The 26,605-nt window shown below is 35.5% G+C and overlaps 4 protein-coding genes across 12 annotated transcripts; 2 read left to right on the plus strand and 2 right to left on the minus strand.

Annotated features, from left to right (window-relative positions):
* Positions 1-498: 498 nt before the first annotated feature.
* On the minus strand, positions 499-12,947 carry LOC100814445 (altered inheritance of mitochondria protein 3). 5 transcript variants are annotated; one of them, XM_041005124.1, is made up of 8 exons: positions 12,431-12,947; positions 11,564-11,814; positions 11,261-11,476; positions 7,972-11,184; positions 7,578-7,762; positions 7,308-7,453; positions 7,172-7,224; positions 499-3,784 (listed from the first exon to the last, which is right to left on the minus strand). In XM_041005124.1, the coding sequence occupies exons 2-6, from the start codon at positions 11,768-11,770 to the stop codon at positions 7,372-7,374; spliced, it is 3,903 nt and encodes a 1,300-aa protein (XP_040861058.1). In that variant the 5' UTR covers positions 11,771-11,814; positions 12,431-12,947; the 3' UTR covers positions 499-3,784; positions 7,172-7,224; positions 7,308-7,371. The 5 variants fall into 5 exon arrangements, with proteins under 5 accessions (XP_040861058.1, XP_014617826.1, XP_040861059.1 ...); XM_014762340.3 differs by lacking the exon at positions 499-3,784 and adding an exon at positions 3,846-3,981; XM_041005125.1 differs by lacking the exon at positions 499-3,784 and adding an exon at positions 4,404-6,784.
* A 2,113-nt stretch (positions 12,948-15,060) lies between these two features.
* Positions 15,061-18,850, plus strand: LOC100810497 (uncharacterized). The gene is made up of 3 exons (XM_003533459.5): positions 15,061-15,363; positions 15,437-15,729; positions 16,711-18,850. The coding sequence occupies exons 1-3, from the start codon at positions 15,180-15,182 to the stop codon at positions 18,748-18,750; spliced, it is 2,517 nt and encodes an 838-aa protein (XP_003533507.1). The 5' UTR covers positions 15,061-15,179; the 3' UTR covers positions 18,751-18,850.
* Positions 18,851-19,756: 906 nt separating this feature from the next.
* Positions 19,757-23,461, plus strand: LOC100814978 (actin-related protein 7). 4 transcript variants are annotated; one of them, XR_416102.4, is made up of 8 exons: positions 19,757-19,958; positions 20,265-20,480; positions 20,563-20,704; positions 21,393-21,637; positions 22,306-22,489; positions 22,635-22,702; positions 22,937-23,140; positions 23,254-23,461. XR_416102.4 is itself a non-coding variant. In XM_003534354.5 (7 exons), exons 1-7 carry the CDS (start codon positions 19,881-19,883, stop codon positions 23,087-23,089), a joined length of 1,086 nt encoding a protein of 361 aa, XP_003534402.1. In that variant the 5' UTR covers positions 19,757-19,880; the 3' UTR covers positions 23,090-23,461. The 4 variants fall into 4 exon arrangements, 2 of the variants coding, with proteins under 2 accessions (XP_003534402.1, XP_003534403.1); XR_005886418.1 differs by having other exon boundaries at positions 21,486-21,637; XM_003534354.5 differs by having other exon boundaries at positions 22,937-23,461.
* Positions 23,462-24,232: 771 nt separating this feature from the next.
* Positions 24,233-26,137, minus strand: LOC100811032 (cytokinin riboside 5'-monophosphate phosphoribohydrolase LOG1). 2 transcript variants are annotated; one of them, XM_006587633.3, is made up of 7 exons: positions 25,824-26,137; positions 25,614-25,711; positions 25,495-25,525; positions 25,296-25,395; positions 25,143-25,213; positions 24,681-24,824; positions 24,233-24,548 (listed from the first exon to the last, which is right to left on the minus strand). In XM_006587633.3, the coding sequence occupies exons 1-7, from the start codon at positions 25,839-25,841 to the stop codon at positions 24,453-24,455; spliced, it is 558 nt and encodes a 185-aa protein (XP_006587696.1). In that variant the 5' UTR covers positions 25,842-26,137; the 3' UTR covers positions 24,233-24,452. The 2 variants fall into 2 exon arrangements, with proteins under 2 accessions (XP_006587696.1, XP_003533508.1); XM_003533460.4 differs by having other exon boundaries at positions 25,813-26,135.
* Between the last annotated feature and the right edge of the window lie 468 nt (positions 26,138-26,605).

Raw genomic sequence — 26,605 nt, forward strand, 5'->3', positions numbered from 1 at the left:
ACTTTCAGCCAAAAAACATGAAATTTAGATCTATACAAAAAAAATTCAGGTTCATTAAATATAAATCCTGATAGTAAATTCATAATGAACAGTCATGTAAAGCTATTTTAAAGAGTTGATTGCTTGAAGTCTCCAACGCAACCGTGAAAATGAAGCAGTCACGACTTGTATTCATTTCCTAAAACAATAAGTAAAAGATTATAAGACATCCGTAGATATAGATAATATGTAAGAACACTAAGGGAATGGAGCCTTCAATGGCCAACTGGAGCTATCACCACACAACGTCTTTGGACTCAAGAAATGTGTACCACCTTCTCTTGGGTTTATGCTGCTTCAGAATGTTATGATTTCCATAACCTGATTAATTGTGCGTTTGTTATTTCTGCACCCAAAAAAATCAAGTGTCACCCGTGTCACCCCCTTCTATTCCAGAATAAAAAGGTGTGCACTTGATTTTTGTTGAGTTGTTGAGTGCAGGAAGAAACACCCTTAGTATGTCTTAATTGTCTTTTTTTAATTCAATCATTATTTCGGGCCAAGCCCACTTTAGAGCGTATGATAGATACACATATAAAACTCTGAAACTTTCCTATGTCGTCCTAACGACTTTAGTGCATAAACAACAAGACAGCAGGAAATTAGATCTTCTATTGCTGTCGATTACCAATTTGCCGATACACTGGGGCACGTTCAGAAAACTACACCACTTTCAAAAAAGACATGTCAGTACTGAACATCCAATTCAAAAAAATAAAATCCCTTCGTGACGAAGAGCAAAGGTTCACGGGTATAGCAATTCTTAAGAAGCAGGGAAAAAAATGTTCAAACACTTTTTTTTATTACATATATTTTTTTATTACTACATGAAAACCGGATAAAATTTTAAGAATGTTCTATCAACGACTTATGTCACAATTCTATGCCATGAAAACAGAATGGTCTCAAATAGTAGTAATTCTCAGCATTTAATCTCTCATCTTCTGGGTACACTAATGGAGGTTTAATTTTCTTACTACAATTTATTTTTGGTAAAAAAAAAAACTTCAGGCTGTATTGAAAATATTCTGTAGGCTGCTTAATACGATCTTCAATTGGCTCCCAATTATATATTTAATACTATTAGAGCAGGTTTACACCTATGCCGAAAATGGTTTGGGTTGGGAAAGGGGGCTTGGCTTGTTGGGGGATTACAAACAAAACACATACCATACCCAATCAACAATAAATAAAAACAATTTTAAAGAAGCAACAAATGCAAGAGATTCGAGATGGATGAATGAATGGTGCGACATTGATTATCTTAAATTTATGGATAATTAATTTTTTATTAGAATTTTTTAAGCTTTTTTTTAAATAAAATTACTAAATTGATTTTTATTTCCCAAAAAAAAGTATCTAATAATAACATGGCTTTTCTTACCCTGCAACTTTACACAGCTTAAACTTCATTAAAACCACTAGGATCGGTCTAATGGGGGTTGGAATAGAGATCTTAGGTTCGAAACTTTAGTATGACAATTGTAAAAACAAAAAATTAAAAAAAAAAACTTAAACATCATCCGTTATCCACTTTCAATCACTTTGAACTAATTGATTTTTTCTTAAAAAAAATAACCATCTCTCCTAATTATTAGGACATGCACTCTTTAAAATCTCTCTGCTCCCACCAATGATAATTTTTTAGAACTAAAGGTCCTGTTAAGCATGTTTTGCATAGTCGCAGGAAACAAAAGGGTAACATAATTTTTATTATTCATATTCATTATTCTTTAGATTCTTTTTAAATTTATATTTTTCAAATAGAAAAAGATATACTTAAAATAAATAAAAAATGTTCGATCATTTTTTTCACCCTTACTCCATATTGATTATATAAATGAGAAATCATATAAGTGTGAAACTACTCACACCATTATTATGATTTTTTTTCTCTCCAAAATCATCATTATGATCATCTTGCGATTAAAGTATACTCATCTTTAATGATATGAGAAAATTGATAATCAATATACTTAATTTAAAAAAAATACACATAATAATTAAAAACTCTAATTATAATAAATTATTTATGATAAATTATAAACTAATAACAATTTTTTTAAAAAAAATATCATGTATTAAATTATCTTATATTTAAATAAACTCAGACAATGCAAAAGTTTAATAAATTTTAATTTAAATAATTATAAATTTATATCATTACTGTTATTTGGAGAAAGAATAAATCATAAATTTCAATAAGCTTAATATTTTTAAAGATAATATTTGTTCAATTAAGTTAAAATTAATCTTTTTACTCTATTTTAATGTAATTATATTTAATATGATATCAAGTGATAGGAGAAATAGTTGTTAAAAAAAAAAAGTATAACTAATCGGCTAGTTAAAAGTGATTGAAGATGAATAATTAACTATTCTTAACCTTTTCACATGATAGAAAAACCCATAATCCATAATAATAACTTCAAACATAATTTTTTTTAAATATTTTCTTTTAAAAACACATAAAATGGATCTTATATTTGTGGTACTTTTTGATTATGCATCCAATGACTCATCTCTGTTCTACTGACTCTGTCATGTTTAGATTTCTTTACTCGGTATTTTTACATTGGGATCCTTCTATTTTTTATTTTATTTGTACTTTCAAGGTTATCATTCATTTATTTGTATTTTATTTTCTCATCTCTCTTCTAACTTAGTTCCTTGTCACACACATAATCACACCTTAAAAAAAATTTATTTGTATTGGTTTCCACCATAGTATGCTACAACCAACAAGATGGATAGTGTTTTTTTTTCCACACAATTTAAAATGTTTAAAATAGAAGAAAAATTGCATAGAAGTTTCCGATAGATGACTTCCACAACATAATAAAGACAAAAACATAAAGGTAATTGTTGGTGGAGTACACGATACGGAATGTTTTGGTAATTTATCATGATGATTACGAATTCATTTTGGTAACAGAATGCATTAATCACCCAATCGTTGTATTTTTTTTATTACCAAAAAGACCTTATAATATACTTTATCTTTGACTTCCGAAAGAAAATAAAAACTGATTTTTTCCTGACTTTGATGCCCAAAACTACTGCCATCCCTTCTCCGGGTAAGGTCAACTACTACAATGGCCAACTTTGAAGATGTAAGACAAACCATGATCCAATCCAAAAAAGCTTAACTTCAAAGAAAACGTAAGAAAAACCATTATCCCCTCCTCTCCCATATCCAACTGCAACACATGGCAACCACTGAGTATTTCTAAAACACTCGTTTCTTTCCAAAGTATTTAGTTCTTAACCAGAAAATTTTATTCTCGTTACAAGCATACTAGGTTTTCTTGCCGTCTGTCTCTATTATGAGGATGTACATGCAACCAGATCAACAATTTTGGAACATTTTAATATCTCATTAGAGACCAACTAAAGAAGAGCTTTCTTCTTTGTACTCTTCTTTGTAAAGGGTTGGATTGGAAGTATTGATGTTCCTAAATAGAGTTCAAATCACTACCGTGCACACCATGCTCACCCTCTCAAAAAATGAGTGAACCATGATACGGGGTTTACTTCTCCTACATTCCTACTGGGTCATAAATTTTATATCATTGAGAAAATTAAAATAACTATGGCATATTCTGCCACTAAAGGAAAACAATAAATAACAAAAGATACATTATTCAATCAATAGATACCTTAAAACAGTCCGCCTAAGGGGCAGACTGCTTTTGGGTTAAGAAGGAATCTGTTAACATAAATTATTAGATTGGAAATCACGAACCTGAGTAAAAAAAGCATAATGAATCTGTTAATATAAATTATTAAGATTGAAAATCACGAACCTGAGAAAAAAACAATGACAGGATAGAGATTGAAGCCCAGAATCACCAATCAAGAAGTCTATCTCACCGCTTCAATGAGCGCTCCCAACATTGTGTGATAAAAGACGGTATAATCTTTAACTAGGAAGAAGCAATTCTAGGAAATAATACAAAAAAAAATCCAACAACCTCTAAATCAGAAGAATTTTAAATTAGTCACTATCACCACCACATACTGTCTGAATCCAAATATAGACTACGGGTTACTTAATCAAAGCCAGTACACCATAATGGAATATTCTTAGATATATACTAAACAAAATGAATACATCCTTTCCATCTATCATAATTCATAAAAGATTACCATAAACCTAAAGTAATCCTAGTCTTTGTTCCCAAGGTCTCACAAAATCAACGGATTTAGACTTACAAGCTACAATATTCAACTATGTTTTTAGTCAATTATGCTCCTTTTTTTAGCTATTTTTTCCCTTTAAAATCTGTCTATGAAATACTTTGTTAACAATTATTGCATGCATGATCCTATCTCCCAAGCCAAACATATGATAGGTTGCCAAAAGCCAACATAACAATGCTTATGGCATGCATTAATGATACAAATGTTAAGCTTTTATGAAATAAACATGTATAACAATTTTGGCACACCAATTATGTCATAGTTGTAAAATTTTCTATTTCATAGGCCCGCATAATATACCCAAGATATTTTCAAAAGTTGTATCCCCATGTTGTATGATTCGGGAGACTTATACGAGAAAATCTATATTGAGCAAAGAGCGAACAACATTAAAAAAGAAATTTAAATCAAAGGTTTAAATCAACCAAAAAAGCCAGTTAATCCAGCAGCCACCAATATGCCTATAGTCCTCTCAAAACAACATCACAACTCCCAAAAATGAACTGCATCTATCTATGGAGTAATAAAAAATCGCTAGCTCACAGTCTCATAGTGCTCAAATGTGGGAGATAATGCCAAAACTAAGGTGCACATTCTTTTCTAATTCGTTCATCTATCAGAATGAAATTCTGCTTCATAGAAGTAGGCAATATTTGAATAAGCTGTCTCACAATTTGCTTTGACCATTTACTCTACCTTGAGGGTTGACTGAAAACAAAGCTATTGTTCTATCCCTCCTAGTCCAAATGAAACCTATGATTTGTTTGGATATCGATGAAAATATTGGTGAAAGTAGTTCCCCTATATTGATAAGATTTAAATAAGTACTGAAACACCACGCTGAATTTTACAGTTAAATTGGAATTAACAAAAGATATGTTACAGGATAACCTTCCGATAATAGAAACCCAGAACACAGTCAAGGTAGTGAAAGGTGAAAGTCACCAGACCCCAATTACTTAGAAGTAAAAGTACCAAAAAACCACTCCTGATTTGGGGAAAAAAGGAAATTACTATAAGCAATAAAAAATTACATGATTTAATAACTTGAGCATCAAATTTACATAAAATAGTAATATTTCAAGATGGAGATTAGAGTATTAAGGAAGGTCATATTTCAGTTCATCAATCAGGATGGTAGCAACCAAAATTTTTTTAGCAAAGCGATGAATATATTTTCGTTATTAATTTCTGCTTTAATGATGCACTGTCTCTTTTTTTACAGCTTATTTCTTGATTAATTTAATTAATAACTCACGTCTTCCCTTCTCAACAGATACTTGCTATTCAATTAACATAGTTGTACTTTCTTTTAAAATAAATTTTCTATCATCCTAACTAAATTTAATATCATTAACCTTTTTAACATTTTTCCTAATTAACTCGTTCACTCCTTCCCAATAGACTAAGCTTCCCAGAAAAGACAGCTATGGATAAGGATGTTGATACGATTCAGACTTAGTAAAATAGTCAGGAGTAGGAATAACAAATATTGATTTCACTAGAGTAATCTAGAAAAGTATCTTCAGCTTGTTTATATCAGCCCTTTATTTTTAATGCAAAAAAAGGATGGTGTGAGCAATCTTTCATTTTGTGCCATGCACAAGCAGACCAGGTCAGTTGCAATCTAGTTTTTTCTTTTTTCCATACTAAGGATCAGAATCACAACAGCTCAACTCCTGCACATTTCAAGTGATTGTACACTTGTACCCAAGGTTCAGACTGTTCCAAGCATTTGGATCACAAGATACACAATAACCTAGATGTTAGCTAGGGCCATAAAGGCATGTGTGATGAAAAGGGCATCGCCAGAAACATCAAGACAACACCATTTTATCAGCTTGGCATAGCACCTTAAGTGCACTTTAGAGACATCATTGAACCGAATAAGTAATTACTTATGGCACTTGGGATGTGTGTAGAGGAAATATAGTTTTATAGACATGGATTATTCCTATTTTTCTAAATTTAAAAACTCAATGTAAATTCACTCTTAAGCTATAATCAAATAAATAATTAAAAGAAAAATCCATTATAGTGGGTAACTGGTATGGCTTTGTGGCTAATTTGTAATGATTATTTTGTTCCCTATTTTAGCTACAGTACAAACAAAATTGGGCTTTTAGGAAAAATATGCAAGAGACAAAGGGGAGATCTCCTTCCTATAAGATATAAAAGCACAGAACATTGGAAACTCCAGTGTTTATCAATGAAATAATAACCAAGACAAAACTAGACTAGGATATCCAATTACCATCAATGCACAGTCGTCAATAAGAAAAGAAGGGCTATTGATAGTGCGCTAAAGCGCCATAGTGGCAGTTGGCTGCCACAGAGCAGGTAGCTGTTGTAGGGCGTTTTCATGGTCAAGGCCAGATGCAGGCCATTTGTCAGCTACAGTACCATGGTAGAAATTCCCCCCCCCCCCCCCCCCCCAAGGACTTTACTCTTGGGAAGACCTAAATTCAGCTTCACTGGGGATCACCACTTCTCTGGCCGTTTTCCAGCAACTGCAAAGGTGCAGCCTTCTCTCCTCTCTTCTCTGGAAATTTTCAGTCTCTGTTATTGTTTCCTTCACTTCTGTCATTATTTACTTGTATGTTGTGCCTAGGACATACGACTTTGTATTGATGATTATGAATGTCATAGATTTTGAATTTTTTTTTAGCATTACATATTTAACTATGTGTATAATAGAGATAGATTATATATCTGTATAAAATGATTAAAACAGCAGTCATCCTACCATAGCAATTTTTGAGGTCAGCCACTATCGAGGATTAATAACTATGATCAAAAGATTGCCATCCATAAAAATTGTACTTAGAAATAACAAGTAAACAACATAAGCAAAATAAACGATAGAAACTGTTAACAAATAACCAAGGTTGAGACATGGATTTCAAATTCAAAAGCCAACAAACTTAACTGCAACAGTACTCCAGTTCCGAAAAACATCTCCATTAACATGAGGGCAGCAACCTGAAATAACAAGAGTAGCATAAATAACTTTGCAAGCAGGAGAAGGACAACAAAATGGTAAGTATTGCTAAATGCAATAATACCATAGTAACATCTTTGGATGACAATTGCATGAGCACATATCAGATTACAGCAAATCAAAACTGCTCAATGCTTATTTCCACGACCCTCAATACTAGTATTGTGTGTCTTGTTTCCCTCATCAATTGAGGATTGCTCACTGGGTATTCTGTAAAACAAAAGAAACTTACATTATGAAATAATAGAGGGTTTTATCTTCCAAATGAAAGTTTAATTCTTTTTCAAATGTATGAGATGACATTAATTACAGCAACGGAAAAAAAATAGCCTACAATTTCTGTTTCTTTGCATTTTGTTTGATTGTTTTAACTATATCCATGGCCATCTTCTGGTGCTCCTTTGTTTGCGAATGCAAGTCCAAACCTTCTACTGTTTCACAGTCAACTTTACATATCCGGCACCACCCCATGCTAGAAGCCTTCCTTCTCCTCAAATTATCTAACAACCTGATATCTCCCTGAAAAATATGATAGAACATGAATTTAAAAAAATATATTAAAATAATGAACTAACACTTGGATATTGCAGTCAATTTACAAAGAAGAAAAATACTATATTCCCCCCAAACTTCCACATTCCATCTACTCAACTTCAATTGTTTAACTCTTACCAGTATGATAATAATAGCATATACAAAAATGTTTAAAAGAGTAATCAAAACTTAACTGTTAAAAATCTAGCATCATTAGGAAATCCTGGAAGTGAAAAGCTGCTCCTGAACCCAGGCTCACCAAGTTGCGGATGACCTGGCCGGCCGCCTTTGCCGAAAGATTCAAAACCACGAAAACCATCAAGTTCAACTGCTCTCATATGACCAGGGTGGGCACCAAAACCAATAGGCTCCCCAAGCTGCAAATGTCTGGGGAAGTTATGTGGAGCCAAATGTTCACCCCTCCGAAAATGGCCACCAAACTCATCTTGACCAATGAAATCACCACTCCTTGGATGTTCACCCATTCGAAAGTTACCAAAACCATCAAAATCATCTCTATGCAAATGGCTAGGCAAATGAGGAAACCGACTATCATGGAATTCACCAAAACGACGTGCAACTCTGCCCTCAAAATCATCTATACCTGCCTTACCAACAAGACTGCCAGCGTGCGGCCCCAATCTCCGGGAGGACATCTCAGCATATTCACTAACAGGACTTCTTGAAGCTATACCATCCATATGATGTCTCCCATATCCAGGACCTGGTTCAAGATAACCAGGATGAAGAGCAGAACCTGATTTCTTAATGACATCGTCATGAATACCAACTGGTCTCTTTCCAGCATCATGTGCGCCTAATGAATAATTTCCAAATTTAGAAACAGGCTCAGAATTCGAAGGCAGACTAGAGAATTTCTTAAGATCATCATCAAACTCTCTTCTATCAATATTTTGTTGATTTAGAGCATGAAAAGGTTTGAACGTTTCATCCTGTAAACCAAAACCTTCAGGAGCATGTCGTGGTAAGTTGGCTGTCATTCGACCATGCATATCTCCAGGAAGTGGTGCACCAAATTGAGGCCCTCCAAGACGAGGCAAATTAGATGTTCCAGCATGGGAAGGAGGCTCATGTACTTGGTTAAATGGTCGTGGGGGTCCAAGAGACTGAGGTTGCAAGCTTCGCCCTGGAGTATTAAACTGAATGTCAGAATCTTGTGGTTGCTTAAACATGGTTGGCGGAAAATTCTCGGTTAAGGGCTGTCCTGAATGAAGAGCATGGGCAGTTCCATGATTCCTAATAAGGGTCGAAGAGTGCACTGAAGAGAGTGACTGATTGGGAACTGTTGGATGTGGCAATTGTGATGTTATTGCAGAAGATCTCTGCTGGACAGAAGGCGGACCATAACTAATTGTTGGTTGCTGATGCTTACTCAGATCAGTGAAAGTGGCTGGGTGAGACAGCTGAGCAAAACCGCCATTGCTTTGAGAGACAGATGGTTCAGGATTGTCACCATTATGCAATTTATTAGTTTCTGACTCAGGGAGTTTAGTCTCTGTCTTCGGTGGATGTCCATCTTGAAATTCATTGCCTTGGACAGAATGCTCATTACTATCATTTTGAACCCCATGCATTGCACCACTTGAAGGCTTCCAATTGCTTTCAGCAGCCTCCCCCATCCCAAGATTCTTATTCACAGAATCATCATTTTCTACTGCATTGGCATTTGGGACTGAAGTCTTCAGAGAGTGTGGATCTTCACTATTTTGCTTATTTCCAACCTCTGTTGGTTTCAGATCTGCTTCAACTTTTTCAGATTTCAATTCATTTGCTGATCCAGACACATTGTCCAAATCTTTAAAAACTTTACTAAGTTTCCCAGAGGCAGAGTCAGTCTGTTGCTCAACAACATCACCTTGTCTTTCAATTGATTCTGGTGCCCTGGACTGCAGTTCTGAAGGCAACTGTACTTGATTATTGGCCCCAACCAACAATTTCTGATTTTCAGGCAGGTAGCCAGCACCATTTTGCCCAGGTCTAACTGGAATGGTATTGGCAGATTGGGCAAATGGCTGTAGGTGTCCTGCATGGTTGGGAACTAAAGGCCTTCCTGCAGTATTCCCCTGTGACTGTGGATATGCATGCTTTGGAAATGAATGTGCTGGATCTTGTGGTCGTAAATGAGATGGTATAGGCATTTGGTGCTGTGCAAACAGCTGCTGAGGTATTTGTTGAACCGGTGGCAAAGTAGGATGTTGGTTGATTTGCCCAGGTGGTTGATTATGGGTATATACCGACTGTTGTTGCAAAGGAGGGGTAGTTTGGCCTTGAACTGATGAAGGCAACAAAGCTGGCTGTTGCTGGTTAGGAAACATAGCATGAGATTGATTAGGACGTGCTGTTGGAATTTGTGGAGGAAACTGATTCTGCATCTGGATAGGGTGTTGGGCCTGGGATTGAGGCCCACTTAGAGGATGCATGTGAATAGCATGTTGAGGGACTCCTGGTTGCATATTTGGGTGATGCGGAGGTTGGGGATAAGAGTGATGCCCTGTCACTGAATGCGACGTTGCATTTTGCACTTGAGGCTGGACATTAGGAGTCACAGGCTGGTGAGGAGGCATGGGGAGCTGAGAGTGATGTTGAATTGGAGCATTAGGTTGCAGTTGTGCATGAACTTGAGATTGAGGAACAGGATACTTCTGAACTGGTTGTTGAATTTGAGGTTGTGAATGCTGCATTTGGGGATGAGGCTGCTGATAAGGAGGCATTTGCATAGGTTGTTGGGGTTGAGGTTGGACAGAATGTGGCTGAACTTGGGGGTAAGGATAAGGCTGAGCCTGAGACTGGGGGAAGGCTTGACCATGGCCTGGTGCATGACTTGTCTGACCATGTGGCTGCACAGCAGGTTGAAGTTGCTGTGATGGTTGTTGAACTTGCATCTGATTATGAGATGGTGGAGCCACAGGAGCCTGAATATGTATAGGTGGATGGGACAGTCCTTGTGCCTGTTGTTGTGGTTGAAATTGAGGCTGAGATTGGGGCTGGGGCTGGGGTTGAAGCTGGCCTTGGGGCTGTGATTGAGACTGAGGTTGGGGCTGACCATAGGCCTGTTGGTACTGCGGAACCACAGACTGTTGATAGGGGTAGTAATGTTGATACTGCTGTTGGTATGGATCTTGTCCAGGGTATTGCTGGTAGTATTGTTGATATTGTTGCTGCTGATACCATTGCTCTGCCGTTGGCTGCCCAGCAGTTTGAACTGAAGCTTGGGTTTGGGAAGCTGGGTTGGGCAGCTGATTTGAAACCTGCCCAGGCATAGTAGTTGTGACAGCAGTTTGAGATGCCGTTGCTGCAACTGGAGCAGCATTCTGATTCTGATCTGTAGAAGTGACAGCACTAGTAGCTGAAGGATCCTGTGTAATGCCTGCCTGACCTTGCACACCCTGCCAATCAACAAACATAAGCACCAGACTGCCAGAAATAGACAGAAGGAACTATTAAATTATAAATGACACGTACAGGGCAACTTTGTGCATGTTCTTGTACTTGGCAATGCACTATTTGGATCCCACACCTGTTGCAAACAACAGGAGAATTGCCAAAAGCACATCCAGAACAATGAGATGTGCACTCAGACAAAGTTCCTTGCCATGTGCATCCACTCCTGTGATAAAGGCAATGAACTGCTATTTTTCCAATAGTTTCAGCGAGTGCCTTATTTGACTCTGTCAGAGGCTGCAATTAAGGCATACAAATTTATATGTGCATAGGAAAAAAAAATATTGAACAGGAGCATTTTGAAATGAGAAGTAGGAAAAGGACCTTGGAATCTGCCTCGGTGACCAAGTAACCATCATATGGGCAAGCCCTTGTAGTGCTCACAACATACGTCAAACACGGCTTGCAATATAAATGAGTACATTGTGACTGCAAAGCTTCATTTGGAAATACGAGCAGCCGACAGACAGGACAGAAGTACTCTCCAGCAAGAGATTGAATGTTCACTATGCACTCATTGTCAAATCCCATGCTAACCTATAATGCACAGCTTCAGCTCCAAGCACGAATAAAACCTAAACACAATACAAGGATATATGACATAAATGACACTGGCACACTACATAGTTATAATATAAAGTATAAAGTTAAAAAAAATAGAGTAAGTATAAAATTAATTTAAAATTAACATAAAACAAAACTTCTAATCATAATTCATGTTATGAAATGCTAAAATTTATGAAAATATTAGGATGTTCTAATTTATATTTTTATACAATTTTAAAAAATAAAAGTAGACAATTATGCAATCAAAAACATTCAAAGCGTCCGTCCATACAGTGCTCAACACGGATACGTGGCACAGCTACAACACGACACTGCTACTATCTAGAAGTGCCCATGCTTCTTAGCTTCCACAATATTCACATATTTCAAACAATAAAGAGAAAGAAATGGGGCTGAAAGTACGATACCAGACATCACGATGCAAGAAAACACAATTTGTCATTTAGATGAACAAGTAAAAGGAAATTCACACAAAGCAATAGCATGTCAAAGAAAACACGAAAACTAATCCAATATGTGTGATGAATCTACCGAATTGTCATGAATGCAAACAAGATTGACATGCAGAGAATACGGATTCAGGTGCAAAACCTAGAAGCCTTTTGTTGGGCGAAAATTCGGTACCTGAATTATTCTTAACGAGTCGGGATTGGATTCGAAAACCAAAAATAGGAATGAGGATTCGAAATATCACACATTGATCAATCAAAGAGAGATTCAACAACTAAAAGAAAAGAAAGATCGATTCTTTGTTGGGATCCTTCCTTTCTTCAAACGGAACGAACAGAGATAGAATCAGAGCGATTCCTGAAATCCTTTATGGATATTCCCAACCGAGCTAAAACCTACTTCGGAAACCAAAAAACGCAGAAAAAAAAGTTATGAGTGAAAACAAGAGGCAAAAGGAGGTTAAGAGTAACTTCAAAATGGTAGGATCGGCAAGGGCACCGCACGGGGACAAATATTGCGTTTCGAGAGAGAGCGGAACAAACAAAGTGTAGCTGTAAAATGCGTAATGCGTTGCTTATTTATTAGTGAGAGGGATATGCGAATAAGGGTGGGCTAGTAGTACAAGCACCCCAACGACGGCGTTCCCTTCTTTCAGTTCTCCCCTATGCTCGGTATTTTTTGTTTTTTATGTTCATTGTTTACCATTTTTTCAGGTTTTGTTTGGTTTAAAGTGGAAAAAATGAGAAAATGGGTGAATAGAAATGGGAAATCTTTTTAATTATTTAGTTGAAGAGAATAAGCAAAAAATATAAATTAAAAAAGTGTACACGATTATTTTTTTCCTTGAAACGTAGAAAGGGGGGGGGGGGGGGGGGGGGGGACATAAAGTTAACTTTTTAAATTTTTAATCAATCATTATATTAAAAACTATTGAATATAGTTATACATTTTCCTTTGGTTGATATTTTATCGATATAAAAGAAATAAAATTCGTTTATTTTACTTGATTTTCTTTGTTTTGAATAAAAGTGTTACGTTAGATTCTTGGAGAAATGGAAAATTCTCCCAAAAAATCTAAGGGATTGTTTAATCCTGAGAAGAGTAAAAAAAAGGATCAAAGTAAAAATGATTTAGTTGAAAATAAATAGGTGAAAAATAAGACATAAATAAAATGATAAAATTTATGAAAATACTCACTTATTCTTATAAAATTAATATGTGTTACATTACAATAAAAAGTTCCCCTTACCAAAAAAAATTAATATATTTTGTTTTGTTTTTATTTGTAAATTCAATGACTATTTTTTACTATATCATTGATCTCGTCTTGGATAAATTTTTACAGGGAGAGAAAAGAAAGAGAGAGAATGAGGATTGAAAGTAAAATATCTTATTTCTTTACAAATCTTTTTATTTGAGAGAGAAATTTTGCATCGATAGATAGTCAACCCAATTCTATGCTCTTTGGTGCATCTACTTCCTCTCCTCCATAATTTTAGTACAACCAAAGGAATGTTAAGTGTTTGAAAACTATAAATTATGACAAACATAAAAAATAAATTTTAAGTGTGACAAGTATTAGGTGAAATTTAAAAGTTTTATGTGCATGCATTTTCCATAATCATTAATAGGTGTAAATAATTTGCTTAAATATGTTTTTTATAGTTAAAAAATAGGTCGTTTTCATATTACTATGTAAAATTCATTTTTTTTCAACTAAATATTTGAGGAAATTTGTAGTACATATCGTTAATCTTTTTTATTTTAAGTGATAATGTAACAGACAGAGTGTCACGTCATCACGCCTACTCACTGACAAGTCATTACCATATCATCTCCTTCTTTCTTCTCAAATCTTCTTGAGCTTCTCGTCCTTCACCATCGGTTCCGGCTTCACAATATGCTCCTTCCTCATTTCCTTAAAGTTAAACTTGCACGTGTGCTAATCCAGGTAATGGTGGGTCCCACAAAGCATCATCCTGCATCTGCACTTGAACCCTAATAGCCCTGTCTACATGTCATGCATTGGTTCTATTGTAGCACCTTAACCTCCTCCGCCGCACATGGCACGTCAACAACCACCGTCGAAGCCAAATTTGTTGTCGGAGTAGAAGAAGACGATGACTGAAAAATCATCGTCAGAAGAAGATGATGGTTAAGAAATCACCCTCATTGTTGGTTGTTGATTGACCCTCCTCACCCATCATCTCAGGTCGCTTGGTTGTTGTCGCCTTTGTCCCTCTTTGAGTCCTCTTTCCCCTTTCCTTTTTAAATCATTCCCTTTTTCTATTTATCTCACTATCCCTTCGTGAATGAACACTTAGCATATTTCTTCTTCAAACAATATTTTTAACATTAGAGATATGAAATGAGTTTAGCTTCTCTTTTATTCTTGTTTGTATGTTATATACTTGTTTTATTGATAAAATAGTCTTTTACAAATGTAAGCCAAATAAATTAATAATTACTTTTAATTATAAAAGTGTTTTTTTATAACGGTAACCAAATACAAAATAATTCATGTTTATAAATTAAAGAATCACTTAAAATAAATCACTTTATTTAAAAGCACTTTTTTCAGCTTAAACAAACTCATCCAAGATAAAATAGTTGACTTATTTTAATTATTTTCAATTTACAACAAATTTTTAAAATTTCAAAACCAATGAAATTGAAAACTTAAAACATAAACTGAATTTAATTTTTAATAATTTCAAAATGAAAGAAAAACCATGCTAAACGCAACCTAACGAATTAAGAAACGGAGTATTAAGATTAGGAGAAGATATACGGGCTAAAAGTATATACATTATAATAAAAATCAGAAACAGAAGCAAACTTGTGATTTTGTAATTTGTAGGTAGGTTGCTTGATTTGTCGCCTGGGATTCATCATCTTCTTCTTGCTGTGGGAGTGATCAGTGATGGGTATGGAGACAGTTTGGAATTCCCAAAGCAACTGGACCATTGCCTCGGGCTCTATCCGCGACTGCATCACCTTCCAATCCTCTCTCTCACTCCTCCACGATGACGATGATTCTGAATCCACCCCCACTCCTCTCCTTCTTCACCCCCCTTCGCCGGATTCCACTCCTTGCGAGATCAAAAGTAACCAACCTCTCTCATCTTTTCCCTGCTCCCTATACTTGAATTAAATAACAATTGATTATTTTGTCTGCAGTTACTTTTGCGGAGAAACACGAGCTCAGACAAATCTACGTTCGGAGCACGGCTCGCGTCTACGAGATTTACTATGCGCCCAATTCTCGCACCAACAACGACTATCTCTCTACTGTCCGATGCGGTATCGCTGTTAGAGACGATCAGGTTCTTCGTTCTCCTTCTATTCAAAATCTGAGCGACGATAACGTTAATAAGACTGAAGATGATTGGGTTGAAGTCAAAGTTCCTGATTCTCCTTCCCAAACCAAACCCTACCCCAATTCCACCAAAACCTCTCTGTCTCAGTCTCAGGTATTCATTCCATTGCACTTCTTCTCCTTCAATGCTTATTATTTCGATTGTTAAATGATTGCACCATTTGGCTCGCTCTCGTTTAAATTAGCAAATAAATAGTACGCAATTAATGGATATTCCCTATGAAGTAGAACACAATGTTGCATCAATTCAGTAAAGGAGAACATAGTGTTGTTCCTCTGTAAAATAAGGACAAGAGAGAAGATATTCAAGGCACTGAGGTAATGAATTCTGTATATTTTCATTTCAGCAAAAAGGTACAATTTTATATACACGTATTACCCTAAAGGGATAAGGTAAAGAATGTCCTTTTTGCCTCACAAATTACAGCTCATACTATTCTAGAATTTACTCTAGGATCATAACAGAAAAATATTCACATAAAGAGATATTTACAAAAATGAGAGCTATTGGGCTGTACGGGTTTTGGGCCATTGTTCTGTTACTCTGGAGCCACTAAAATCCCGCTCAGAGGTTAGTTTAGTAGCCGCGACAGCAATTGGGTAAAATTGCTTGTAGTTTATGTCTGTGCAGTAATCCTCTGCGTGAACTACACTGCCCCTCTTGATAGATATTAATACATGCTATGTTTTTTTGCTACTTCAACTAGTCTTAGGAACAATTTTCTTTTTACTCTCTACATCAATAGCAGCAGCTAGACTTGAACCTCTACTTGATAGTAGGTTATTCAAAATTAGCGATGCTACGGGCAAGGTTTTGACAAAGTCAGGAAAAATCCTTTGGTGGGCTCGATCATGAAAAGTGAAGGTCCATTTTATCAAAATGGAAAAGAAAGTATTACATTTCATCTCTTAGGAAAGGGGAGTGTTATTTTGAAAATTGAAAAGTACGCAAACATACCTCAAATGATGCATTCTTCTCCTAACTTTTAGATTCTCATGGGCCACATTAGATGGTGGTATCATTCCAATGTTAGTTTGATTTTCTGATTTCAGTGTTCTCTTTTCCTGTCTCCAGGATCTTTATGAGGCTACAGCAGAGATTAATGATGCAAATCCTTGCATTTCTGTTACTCTTCGTCTGCTCTCGCTTCAGAACAAAGGCCGTGTTTACGTTGATGAGATTTATGTGTTTGCTGATCCTGTTGATTCAGTTGATTCAGAAAGCCAAGAAAACCATAATGAAAACTCATCTAGCAGTTCTCTCATGGCTATGTTTCTCCCTTTAATGCAATTATCTAAGACAACAGGGCTTAGCAATCTAAATTCTCTTAGAAAGGAAAAGCTACATGTTTCGGAGGATGATTTCGAAGTAACTCTCACAAGTGATTCTGTAATTAAAACTCAGCTAAAAGGAAACACTAGCATAACTGATCCTCAAGAAGTGAAGTTGAATGAGGTAAAAGGAGGTTGGGTGGGTCCTTCCCAGCCAGATGCACTCTCACAAGATGCTAGAATAGAGAGCAATCATGCTGCAGTATCCTCACAAACTGCTAAAATGGACAGCACTTGCAGTGTTGTACCCTCAAAAATTGCCGAAATGGAGAACAACCACAGTGCTGTTCCCTTTCAATTTGCTAAAACGGAATGCAATTGTAGTGCTGTTCCTTCACAAGGTTCTATTCCTGAGAGCAATCATGGTGATTATTTGGGTGGCAAAGTTGAAAGGGCCCTGGAACAACTTGTATCCCGCATGGACAGGATAGAAGAAATCTGTCTTGGCTTTCAAGAGAAAATGGTAATGCCCATGAGCAGCATGGAGGCAAGACTTCAGCGAGTTGAGCTGCAACTGGATACTCTGACTAAGAAATTGCAGACTTCTGCTTTGCCATCATGTTCTAGAATTTCTGCTCCCGATGCTTCTTGTATTGAATCAGATGCCAACTCTTTTGAAGAATGTCCTGATTATACCGTCACTAGGGAAAATGAATCAGATGAGAAACATTTACACACAGAGGTACCATATGACTCAGCTCTCATGTCTGATTCAGAAAATGCTACTCAATTGCTCCCAGGTCTTGTAGTTACAGCTCCTGAGTTTCCTGATGGTGAGGATGAAGACGGTGATGCATCAGGACAAGAAATAAACTCTTCGAAAGATAAAGGAAAGCAGTCAATTGATGATGCTTTATCTTCTGCTTTAGCTAGTTTTTTGTCTTCTTTGTCTTTAGACTCTCCAAAGTATACTAAAAGTTTAAGTGTTAAAGCCCCTGAGTTTTCAAATGAAGATGAAGATGACAACGAGAGTAATAATAGTGAGATAGCAAAAAATTACCAAGTTCATCTAACTGACAGTGAGGAATTTAGTCTCATCCAAGTGTTGGCTTCATCCAGTACTTGGGAAAACAGTGAGAAGATAAACCCAGATTCTAATGATAAACACTCCAAAAAGACTGCCCAAGAAGCTGAAGAAAATGACCAGCTTTGCAGTGCAGAAGGAGATCAAGATGAGGTGTGTGTAAAAACTGGTTTTATTGACAGCTTTGAAGAAGACAAAAATGGTAAAGTCAATTGTCAGAAAAGTGACATTTCAGATGAGTTGGTTGACAATCAGACCCCCTTTGGTCATAGTATCACCAAGGAAGGACCATCTTCAGGAACTGAACTTACTGTTGCAGCAGAGGTCCCTAGAAAAACCTTCCATGAGAACATCATAGAGAATGTTCTTGGATTTGCACTTGCTTCCTCTGTTGTAGATTTTGAAAACCCAATATTGGATGTGAAATTCATTTCTCAGAGAAGTCCTGCTACCGAGCGTTTCCTTGAAGACCTTCTAGTGGGGACACAAGATCAAGAGACCAGTTCAAGAGATCAACCTGTCAAGGAAAGCAATGATGATGTTAACGTTAAGGAACAACTGAAAAGCAATGGTGATGTCTCAGTTGAGGAGCAGTCTAATTTGATTTCAATAGAAGATGGGGAACTGGTGATTCCAGCTAGCGATAGCCATTTTGCTGTGGACAAAGACGTGTGTGCTTCTTCGATAATTGCACCTGTGAACAATGAAGATGACAATCTGCCACTGCCGGAGGATCATAAACGAAAACGTGATCAATAACTGGGTCAAGTTTCGTATGAAGTGGTTTCTAGTTCCTGATTGAGTTCGTGAATCTAAATCTTTTAGGCATTGTATATATAGCCTATTTTCATGAATATCATCTTGCTCCCCTTCTCTAAATTTCAACAATCTTTAGTTTTTTTTTTGGCTTAATGTTGCATGCATGACAACGGTAAATAGTCAATCACTTCTTGGTTGTAGTTGCATAATTATTCGGAGGTGATATATTTTCTTTATATGCATTAATCGGTAATTAAATCATATTTTTTTCTTCTTTATTTTGTGCGTTTGGAGGTTGTTGACATTATTGATCTTTTTTTTTTTATATAATTAATAGGTATAAGGTTGCTGCAATTACCAAAACTTTTGACCTTTTTTTTACTAGAGCTACAGTTTGATATACTGAAAATTTTGTTATTATTTTGTATTGGTAAATGTTTATATAAAATCAAACTTTTAAATATTTCATTGTAAAATCTCATCTTTAGTCCTTTCATGCTGGTGATTTATCTGTAAATTTCACGACTTCAGCCAGTAATGGGCTGTCCTAAACTGACTTATGTGTACACCCTAAATCTTTGTCTATATAACAAAAACATCTGATCTTCCATTGTAAATTATTAGTGAAGAAAAAAATAACATAAGCTAATTCTTTTTTCTGACATATAATTTAATTTAATTATGAAAAAGGTAATGTCAGTCTCAGTCATTAATTTTTAAATATAAATTTATTAGATGAAATTTTAAAATACTTTCATTAGTTAAATCAATTATTAATTTAAAATTTAATTTGACTTTTTTGAAGAAAAAAAGTTAATTTGACTTAAAAATTAATTGTATATATGTGTTGTTGTATTTTTTATTAATTAATATAACCGATGAAATGCATTTTAAAAATTTATATATTGTTTTTTATATAAATTATCTTGAACTATGTTGTATTTTTTTTCCGTGTGGTCCTTGATTTTTTTTTTAAATAATCATTTTTGTATTAGTTTTCTGAGAGAATTTTAAATAAAATAATAATTGGGCGTAACCAGAGGTGGAGAGGGAAAAGAGTTGAAGACTTGAAGTGAAGAAAGAAAGAATTGAGAAAGGATAGGGTTTAGGGTTGGCAAAGGAAGGAAGGGATGGAAGCAGCTGTGGTGGACGTCGGCTCTAAGCTTCTCAAAGCGGACTTTGCAATTCCTGACCAGACTCCCGCCATGGTTTCCTTTCATTCTCCCTCTATTATTACTCTTATAACTTTAATCTCATAATTTAATTCAATTTTTCATTCTAATTCTCAACTCAATTATGCTTGCTACTACTCTGCCATGATACTCTTCTTATCTTACTCTTAAATACCTTTCATTACAGAGATAATTTCCACACTCCTTTAATGCATAATTCTAACCCACTTAGCTATTCTCAAGTAAATGTTTAAACTTCACAACCGCACAATCATGCCACCTTTTTAGTACCTAACTATCTCAGTCAGAATCCCTAATTTTCCCTCTTTTCATATCACTCAGATAATTCCCACTCAGATGAAGCAATTGCTCGATGATGGATCAGTCACTGATAGTTCACTGGCTGACAATGTCACCGTTGATCCCGTCGTGCGAGGATTTATTAGAGATTGGGATGCCATTGAAGATTTGTTGCACCATGTTTTGTATACTGGCCTCGGATGGGAAATTGGCAATGAAGGACAAATACTATTTACTGATCCACTTTGTACCCCTAAGGTTTCTCAAACTTGTCTGATTTCCCTTTTTTGTTTAATGGAATTGCCAGTAATAGCTTAATATTCGTTTTCCACTTTTCCAGGCGAACAAAGAACAGTTGGTGCAACTAATGTTTGAAACATTCAACATCTCAGGGTTTTATGCCTCAGAACAAGCAGTGTTATCACTCTATGCTGTGGGACGTATCTCAGGCTGCACTGTTGATATTGGACATGGAAAAATAGGTATCCACACCTGAATGCTGTGGTCCATTTCTCGCCATTGTATATACCTTGTGCCCTTGTGTATTCTAGATACCATTTTTTTTGTTGCAATTTTCTTTTTGTCTTGTTATCTGCATGGCTGAGTGGAAAGAATCATGTGCTTAGGCACCTATATGAGATAACATAGATTCCTAGGACAGTTTCACAGTTCCACCAAGCCAGTTTTTTCCTTATGACTTGTTTTCCTCACGGAATCAATTTGAAAGATGAAACAAGTTATTTTCCACAATTTTCTCTTCTGCAGTTAAGTATTAGGAGTTACAATATTTCAACTTTCTCATGTAATCAAGAATAAATTTTGATTTTAAATGTAGTTGGTAAATGCAATGAGGAAAATATTACTCAAAATTTATTGAAAATAGAACATTAAATTCTTCCAAAGATGAATAAATTTCAATTGCTCTTTTAGGGGCAAAGATATGTTCAATAATTTAAAAGTATCAATTCATGGTGTGAAAAATGATTTTTCCTCTGATATTGTTTTTATCTTCAATCATGGTTTGAGATGGCCATTATAATTGTGTTCCAGTAAATATTGCATTCTCAATTGGAGTAAATAAATAGATGTCTGAGTATCTTCAAATATGAAACATGTTCTGTAGCTAACTGGTTGTTATGTGCATCATGATCTTTTTGGTTTGATAACTAGATATTGCACCGGTAATTGAGGGTGCTGTTCACCACATTGCCTCAAGAAGATTTGAGTTTGGAGGTACTGACCTAACTAATTTCCTGGCTCTAGAACTTGGCAAGTCCAATCCACAAGTAAATATCAGCATGTCTGATGTGGAGAAAATAAAAGAGCTGTACTCATGCTGTGCTGAAGATGAATTAGCTTATCAGAAGACCGGATATTCTTGTCCTGTGGAGAAGCACACCCTTCCTGATGGACAGGTCTGCTTTCTGAATTTCAAAGATAGGTTTGACTAGTGATACTAATTGATAGAGGGGGAAGGAAATATGGGAATGAAGAATCAGTAAGGAGAGAAAACAAGGCTTTCTTTGGATTATTATGATTGATTGATTTAAGCAAAACTTATGAGCAAAAGTGAGGAGGTGGCTGATGTTTGTTACTCTGGAATACATTCTGTTTTCAACTTTCTGTGATTAGAATTTAAAAATCTGATCTTTGTAGCTTATCATGCAGATTTCTTTTATTGTGTTATATATTTTAATTAGCTTTTTGAGGAAATCCTTTGCAAGTTATCTGCAAGCTCAAAGTGTTAAATGTTGTATCAGTAACTTCCATATTCCATTAGGAGGGGCAGTGTAACAGTATGACTCCATAAGTGCGTTTGAGCTGGATCTCTATTTAATGAGCCAGCTGCATTTTTTTTAGACTGGGCTGACAAAGAATTGTCTTTCAAAATTCTGGACCAGCCTGAAGATTATTTCGTTTCCGAGCCAAACTGGCTGGTTTGATGGGATAAAAACTACCAAACTCACCAAGCTTTGTTTCCTTCCCCCAAGTGTTAACGATATGTTTTTATATTCTAAGTTCCATAAATGGATCTTCAATTCAATAATTTATGACTTCATCTGAAAGTTGAATTATCTTATAGGTAATAACAATTGGGAGAGAAAGATATACTGTTGGGGAAGCTTTATTCCAGCCATGTCTACTGGGTTTAGAGGCTCATGGCATTGTTGATCAGCTTGTCCGTGCTATTTCAACTGTGTCATCTGATAATCAACGGCAGCTGCTGGAAAATACTGTGGTTTGTGGTGGCACTTCTTCTATGGCAGGTAAATTTTAATCTTCAGTAGTTCTGGTGAGTTTAGGATAATCCTGACAAGATGGGGATTATCTCACAACAGTTAGATTTCTTACCTAAGCCAATGCTGTTGCTATGAGTAAATTCTGACAGGCTAATGCTGCTTCTCATTGCAGGTTTTGAAGAGAGATTTCAGAAGGAATCTAGCTTAAGTTCATCTGCTGTTCAACCTACACTCGTTAAGGTAATTTGGTTATCTTGAGAAGTAACTTCAAATTATAACAACTTAAATGTTATAATAAATAAATAGCTGTTTTTTTCTTTCAATTTGGTAGATTTTAAAATCAAAATTTGATGAGAGGGGAAAAAGGGTTTTTGCCTCTTTTACATGAATAACATTAAAAACTGCAAAGATACTATCATTGTTCTTGTATTAACTTATGTTTCAACTGGTGGATAAATCTCTGGCTTACTGCAGCCTCCAGAATATATGCCAGAAAATTTAACCATGTATTCTGCATGGGTGGGAGGTGCCATACTTGCCAAAGTGGTTTTCCCTCAAAATCAGCATATAACTAAGGCAGACTATGATGAAACTGGACCTTCCATTGTTCACCGGAAATGCTTCTAACAGTATCTATCCACATGGTTTCAACAACTATTTATTCCTCTGCATCTACTGGTACTGTAACATGCTGTAATAGCTGTATATTCCAAGTGCTAGATGTCGTGTATATCTTAAAAGCTGCAGCGATCTCCATTAATGCAATCTTCTCACTCTGCATGACTTCCCAGGTAGCAGTGGAAGATTTCCGTAAATACCTGTTCCTTAAACATGCATATGTTGGAGCTCTAGGAGCTTGCATATCTTTGTAATGTGGATATCTCCTGTAAAATATTCATTTTGGCCATTTGTAACCTTGTAGCCTGTAGCTACTAGCTACACCTCTTCTAGCACACCCCTTTGTTCCTTTTATATGATAGTTTGGAATTTATGTTTTAATTTATGAATTAATAATATATCTTGTATTAATGTTTTAATAATAGTTTGGAAGGAAAGTTATAGGCAAGACTTCTAAATTTCTAATTAACTTTCCCTTAACTGCAGCATACACAGCTGTTATACCTTTTACGTGAATATGGTTTCATGCAATAGGTGCTGTGAAATGAGATCATGTTAGATTAGCATGATGAAGTTATGCATGTGTTATAAATAGGACCTGTACCTAAGTAGGCATGCAGCCACGTCCTGAGCACTATCTTCTGATGCGTTATAATTTCAAAAGATAAACACGCAAAAAGAAAAAAAAAGAAGGAAAAACACCCACAAATTTTGAAATAGTATATTCCGTTTTATACTGTGTTTTTCTCTTTTACTGTATAGGAACTATACCACAGAGGATATCATTTTCAGAGATATCTCTTATCCTTGCTGCCTCGTATTGAGTGGGAAATGTTACCAATTAATCGTCAAGTCCATTGCATAGGTTCTCTTTGAAAGTTAAAAGAGGCTACAAAACAAACGTGTCAATTATATAATGAGGTCGATTTTAGAATCAGAACAAGCAAGAGTAATGGAGTCAAATCCAGAGGCTTCAATTAGCACATCAAACTCTAGCGAACAATTTGCGCGCGGGCGCGCATATATATATATATATATATATATAAAACTAAGGAACAAGTGGACGGCGTCCGTGACCCTTCCACATACTGAAAAATAAATGAATAATCAATTTTTTTAAAGGTGAATAATCATAATTAAGAACAACGTATCTTTCTTAAAAAAAAGAACTACATTATCTTTTTCTTTTCTGCCCTCCTCGTTATGGTATATAATTTAACGACGGAGTCAATGGGTCTTTCAGTTTCATGCTTAATAATGTGGAATCTTAAAATTTCCACGACAGAGAGAGTAAATGGTACTTGTTTTTTTTTTATGGGACTAAACTTTTCTTTATATATTCTTTATGCATATGAATGAAAGACATCTAAGATCATAGGATCTCCCCAGTTTCAGTAGGCTCAAATAATAATTGGTCCCTTGCCCAACTTTGTCTTGTTGCAACCTTGTGATGGTTGGGGACATATTCCTGAAAAAAAAATTAAACAAATGAATAAACAAGTTCACTACTTGTTACCTACCTACAAGGCTACCATACAATTTAGTTTTCTCGTCCTCTTCAAACATGATGACAATCAGCATGTCTCGTGTAATATCGTACCTCCATTCTCTTTATGAGTTCTTCTGCTGTGTCTGCTATGACTACAATATGCCTTGCAGAGTTGTCTATAAAACCCTCTTCCACTCCCTTGTCAAATAAGGACAGCAAGCTGTGGAAATACCCATCTACATTCAACAAACCCACCTGCAGATTCACAGTTAGAATGACAATTTAGTAACAAATTAAGGGAGAAAAAAACCCATATCCATAATTGGATTAGATAGGTGTTTGTTTCATTGAAAAAGAAGCCTTTCTAAATGTTTCTTGCTTTCCAAGCTTCAAGTTTTAATGATATCAGACCGTCCGATTGAGGAAGGGTGAGCCTCTAATCCTTAGGCCTAATATAATTTATTTTAGAGGCATAGTATTTACTGAGATTTCTTGAATTCTTAATAGACCTTAAGACTCTTTAGTAGGTGTATTATTCATTCATCCAACAGGAGTTACTGAGGATAATCTTACTGGTTTATCATGTATTCCTAGTTGGGACCATGCTATCACCTCCAGCAACTCTTCCATGGTTCCATAGCCTCCTGATCAGTTAGAAACTTTGGTTGAATCTCTATAGATGTGAAGTTACTGTAAGAATGTTTAGAGTATGGAACTTTAATATACCAGGAAGGGCTATGAACGCATCAGCATGTTTAGCCATTACTGATTTCCTTTCATGCATATTTGCAACTGTTTTCACTTCTCCAAAAGTTTCCCCAGATATCTAAATTGTAGGCTTTGATCAGTGCAAGCCTTTCATTATGAATAATTCAGATTGAAAGAAGCACATGATCATAGTAATCAAGGATGAAAATAATGGTACCTCAAGAGGCAGCAGAGCTTTAGGAATCACACTAACAAGGAAAAAGACAAACATTGAAGTTCATGAATTAAAGGGAGTCTAATATAATTTTCTATATTAAGAAAATTAGAAAATAATACCCAAGAACATGGCGACCTCCCTTTAGCACAGTTTGAGAGATCAAACCCATTAGTCCTAATCTTCCTCCTCCATAAACCAAATCAATCTTCCTTTCAACCTATCAAATCACATAATAAACAAAAATACATGCAAGAGTTGTACAAAGGAGAAGAAGTACTATACTCATGAATTGGCAAATAATAGTAGAAAAAGAATTACCAACAATTTACCAAGCTCAAGAGCTGCATCACTAAATGAAGACTTATATCCAACCCTGCTACCACAGAATACACATATTCGTTGGAACCTTCCTTTGTGCTTATTTTCTGGTGACACCTTTACTTCTTCCATCCTTCCAATAAAAGTACTAGTGGTGGAAGGAAGGAGGGTAATCCAGAAAGAAAGAAAGAGGAGATATTTAGCTTTTGGGTAACAGAAGGAGACACCCCTTTTTAAGAAAGAACACAATTGACAATTTTATCTTGAAGACACCATTCTGCCTCCTTGAAAAGAACTTGGCTAGACAAGACCCCTCTTTATCTTCTATTATTCTTGTCAACTCTCTTATCAATCACTATAATAATGTTATTAAACTAAGTTGACCAATTTAACGAGAGAAATTATGTTTGATTTTTATTGTTTTTAAAATTCTTTTGGATTAATGAAAGTTTTGCATTGCAAGCATTTTAGTCTCTTTCGCATTGTGAATACATTAGTCTCTGATCTAATATGTTAAGAGACACTCATAATCTCTAAAGAATATAGAAGAAAAACTGCGCTGACCAACGACCCCACCAATTGTGTACAGTATGCTGAAATTGAATTACCGTGCAGGGAATGTGTTTGTACTACAATTAAAATCAAGCTAGGCTGAATTTTAGAAGCAACTATTACCTTGATTCAATCAAATCAATTATATTTAGTTCGATCAACCCTTTACTTATGGTATGGATAGTGACAGTTTTAGAGATAGTGATAACATTTCAGCCTAATTGTTAATTATTTTAATTTA

The sequence above is a fragment of the Glycine max genome, chromosome 9 (assembly GCF_000004515.6).
Source record: "Glycine max cultivar Williams 82 chromosome 9, Glycine_max_v4.0, whole genome shotgun sequence".
Lineage (NCBI taxonomy): Eukaryota > Viridiplantae > Streptophyta > Magnoliopsida > Fabales > Fabaceae > Glycine > Glycine max.

Excerpts from the sequence above, each read along its gene's own strand:
- LOC100810497 (XM_003533459.5), top strand. The coding sequence starts at position 15,180 with ATGGGTATGGAGACAGTTTGGAATTCCCAAAGCAACTGGACCATTGCC. Across the intron at positions 15,364-15,436 it reads CACTCCTTGCGAGATCAAAA|TTACTTTTGCGGAGAAACAC; the intron begins GTAACCAACCTC and ends TTTTGTCTGCAG. Across the intron at positions 15,730-16,710 it reads CCTCTCTGTCTCAGTCTCAG|GATCTTTATGAGGCTACAGC; the intron begins GTATTCATTCCA and ends TCCTGTCTCCAG.
- LOC100811032 (XM_003533460.4), bottom strand. The coding sequence starts at position 25,944 with ATGGAAGAAGTAAAGGTGTCACCAGAAAATAAGCACAAAGGAAGGTTC. Across the intron at positions 25,396-25,494 it reads AAGCTCTGCTGCCTCTTGAG|ATATCTGGGGAAACTTTTGG; the intron begins GTACCATTATTT and ends CCTACAATTTAG. Across the intron at positions 24,825-25,142 it reads TAGGAATACATGATAAACCA|GTGGGTTTGTTGAATGTAGA; the intron begins GTAAGATTATCC and ends GTGAATCTGCAG.
- LOC100814445 (XM_041005124.1), bottom strand. The coding sequence starts at position 11,770 with ATGGGATTTGACAATGAGTGCATAGTGAACATTCAATCTCTTGCTGGA. Across the intron at positions 7,763-7,971 it reads ATGATGCTAGATTTTTAACA|GGAGATATCAGGTTGTTAGA; the intron begins GTTAAGTTTTGA and ends CATATTTTTCAG. Across the intron at positions 7,454-7,577 it reads AATGCAAAGAAACAGAAATT|AATACCCAGTGAGCAATCCT; the intron begins GTAGGCTATTTT and ends TTTGTTTTACAG.
- LOC100814978 (XM_003534354.5), top strand. The coding sequence starts at position 19,881 with ATGGAAGCAGCTGTGGTGGACGTCGGCTCTAAGCTTCTCAAAGCGGAC. Across the intron at positions 20,705-21,392 it reads TATTGGACATGGAAAAATAG|ATATTGCACCGGTAATTGAG; the intron begins GTATCCACACCT and ends TTTGATAACTAG. Across the intron at positions 22,490-22,634 it reads TGGCACTTCTTCTATGGCAG|GTTTTGAAGAGAGATTTCAG; the intron begins GTAAATTTTAAT and ends TTCTCATTGCAG.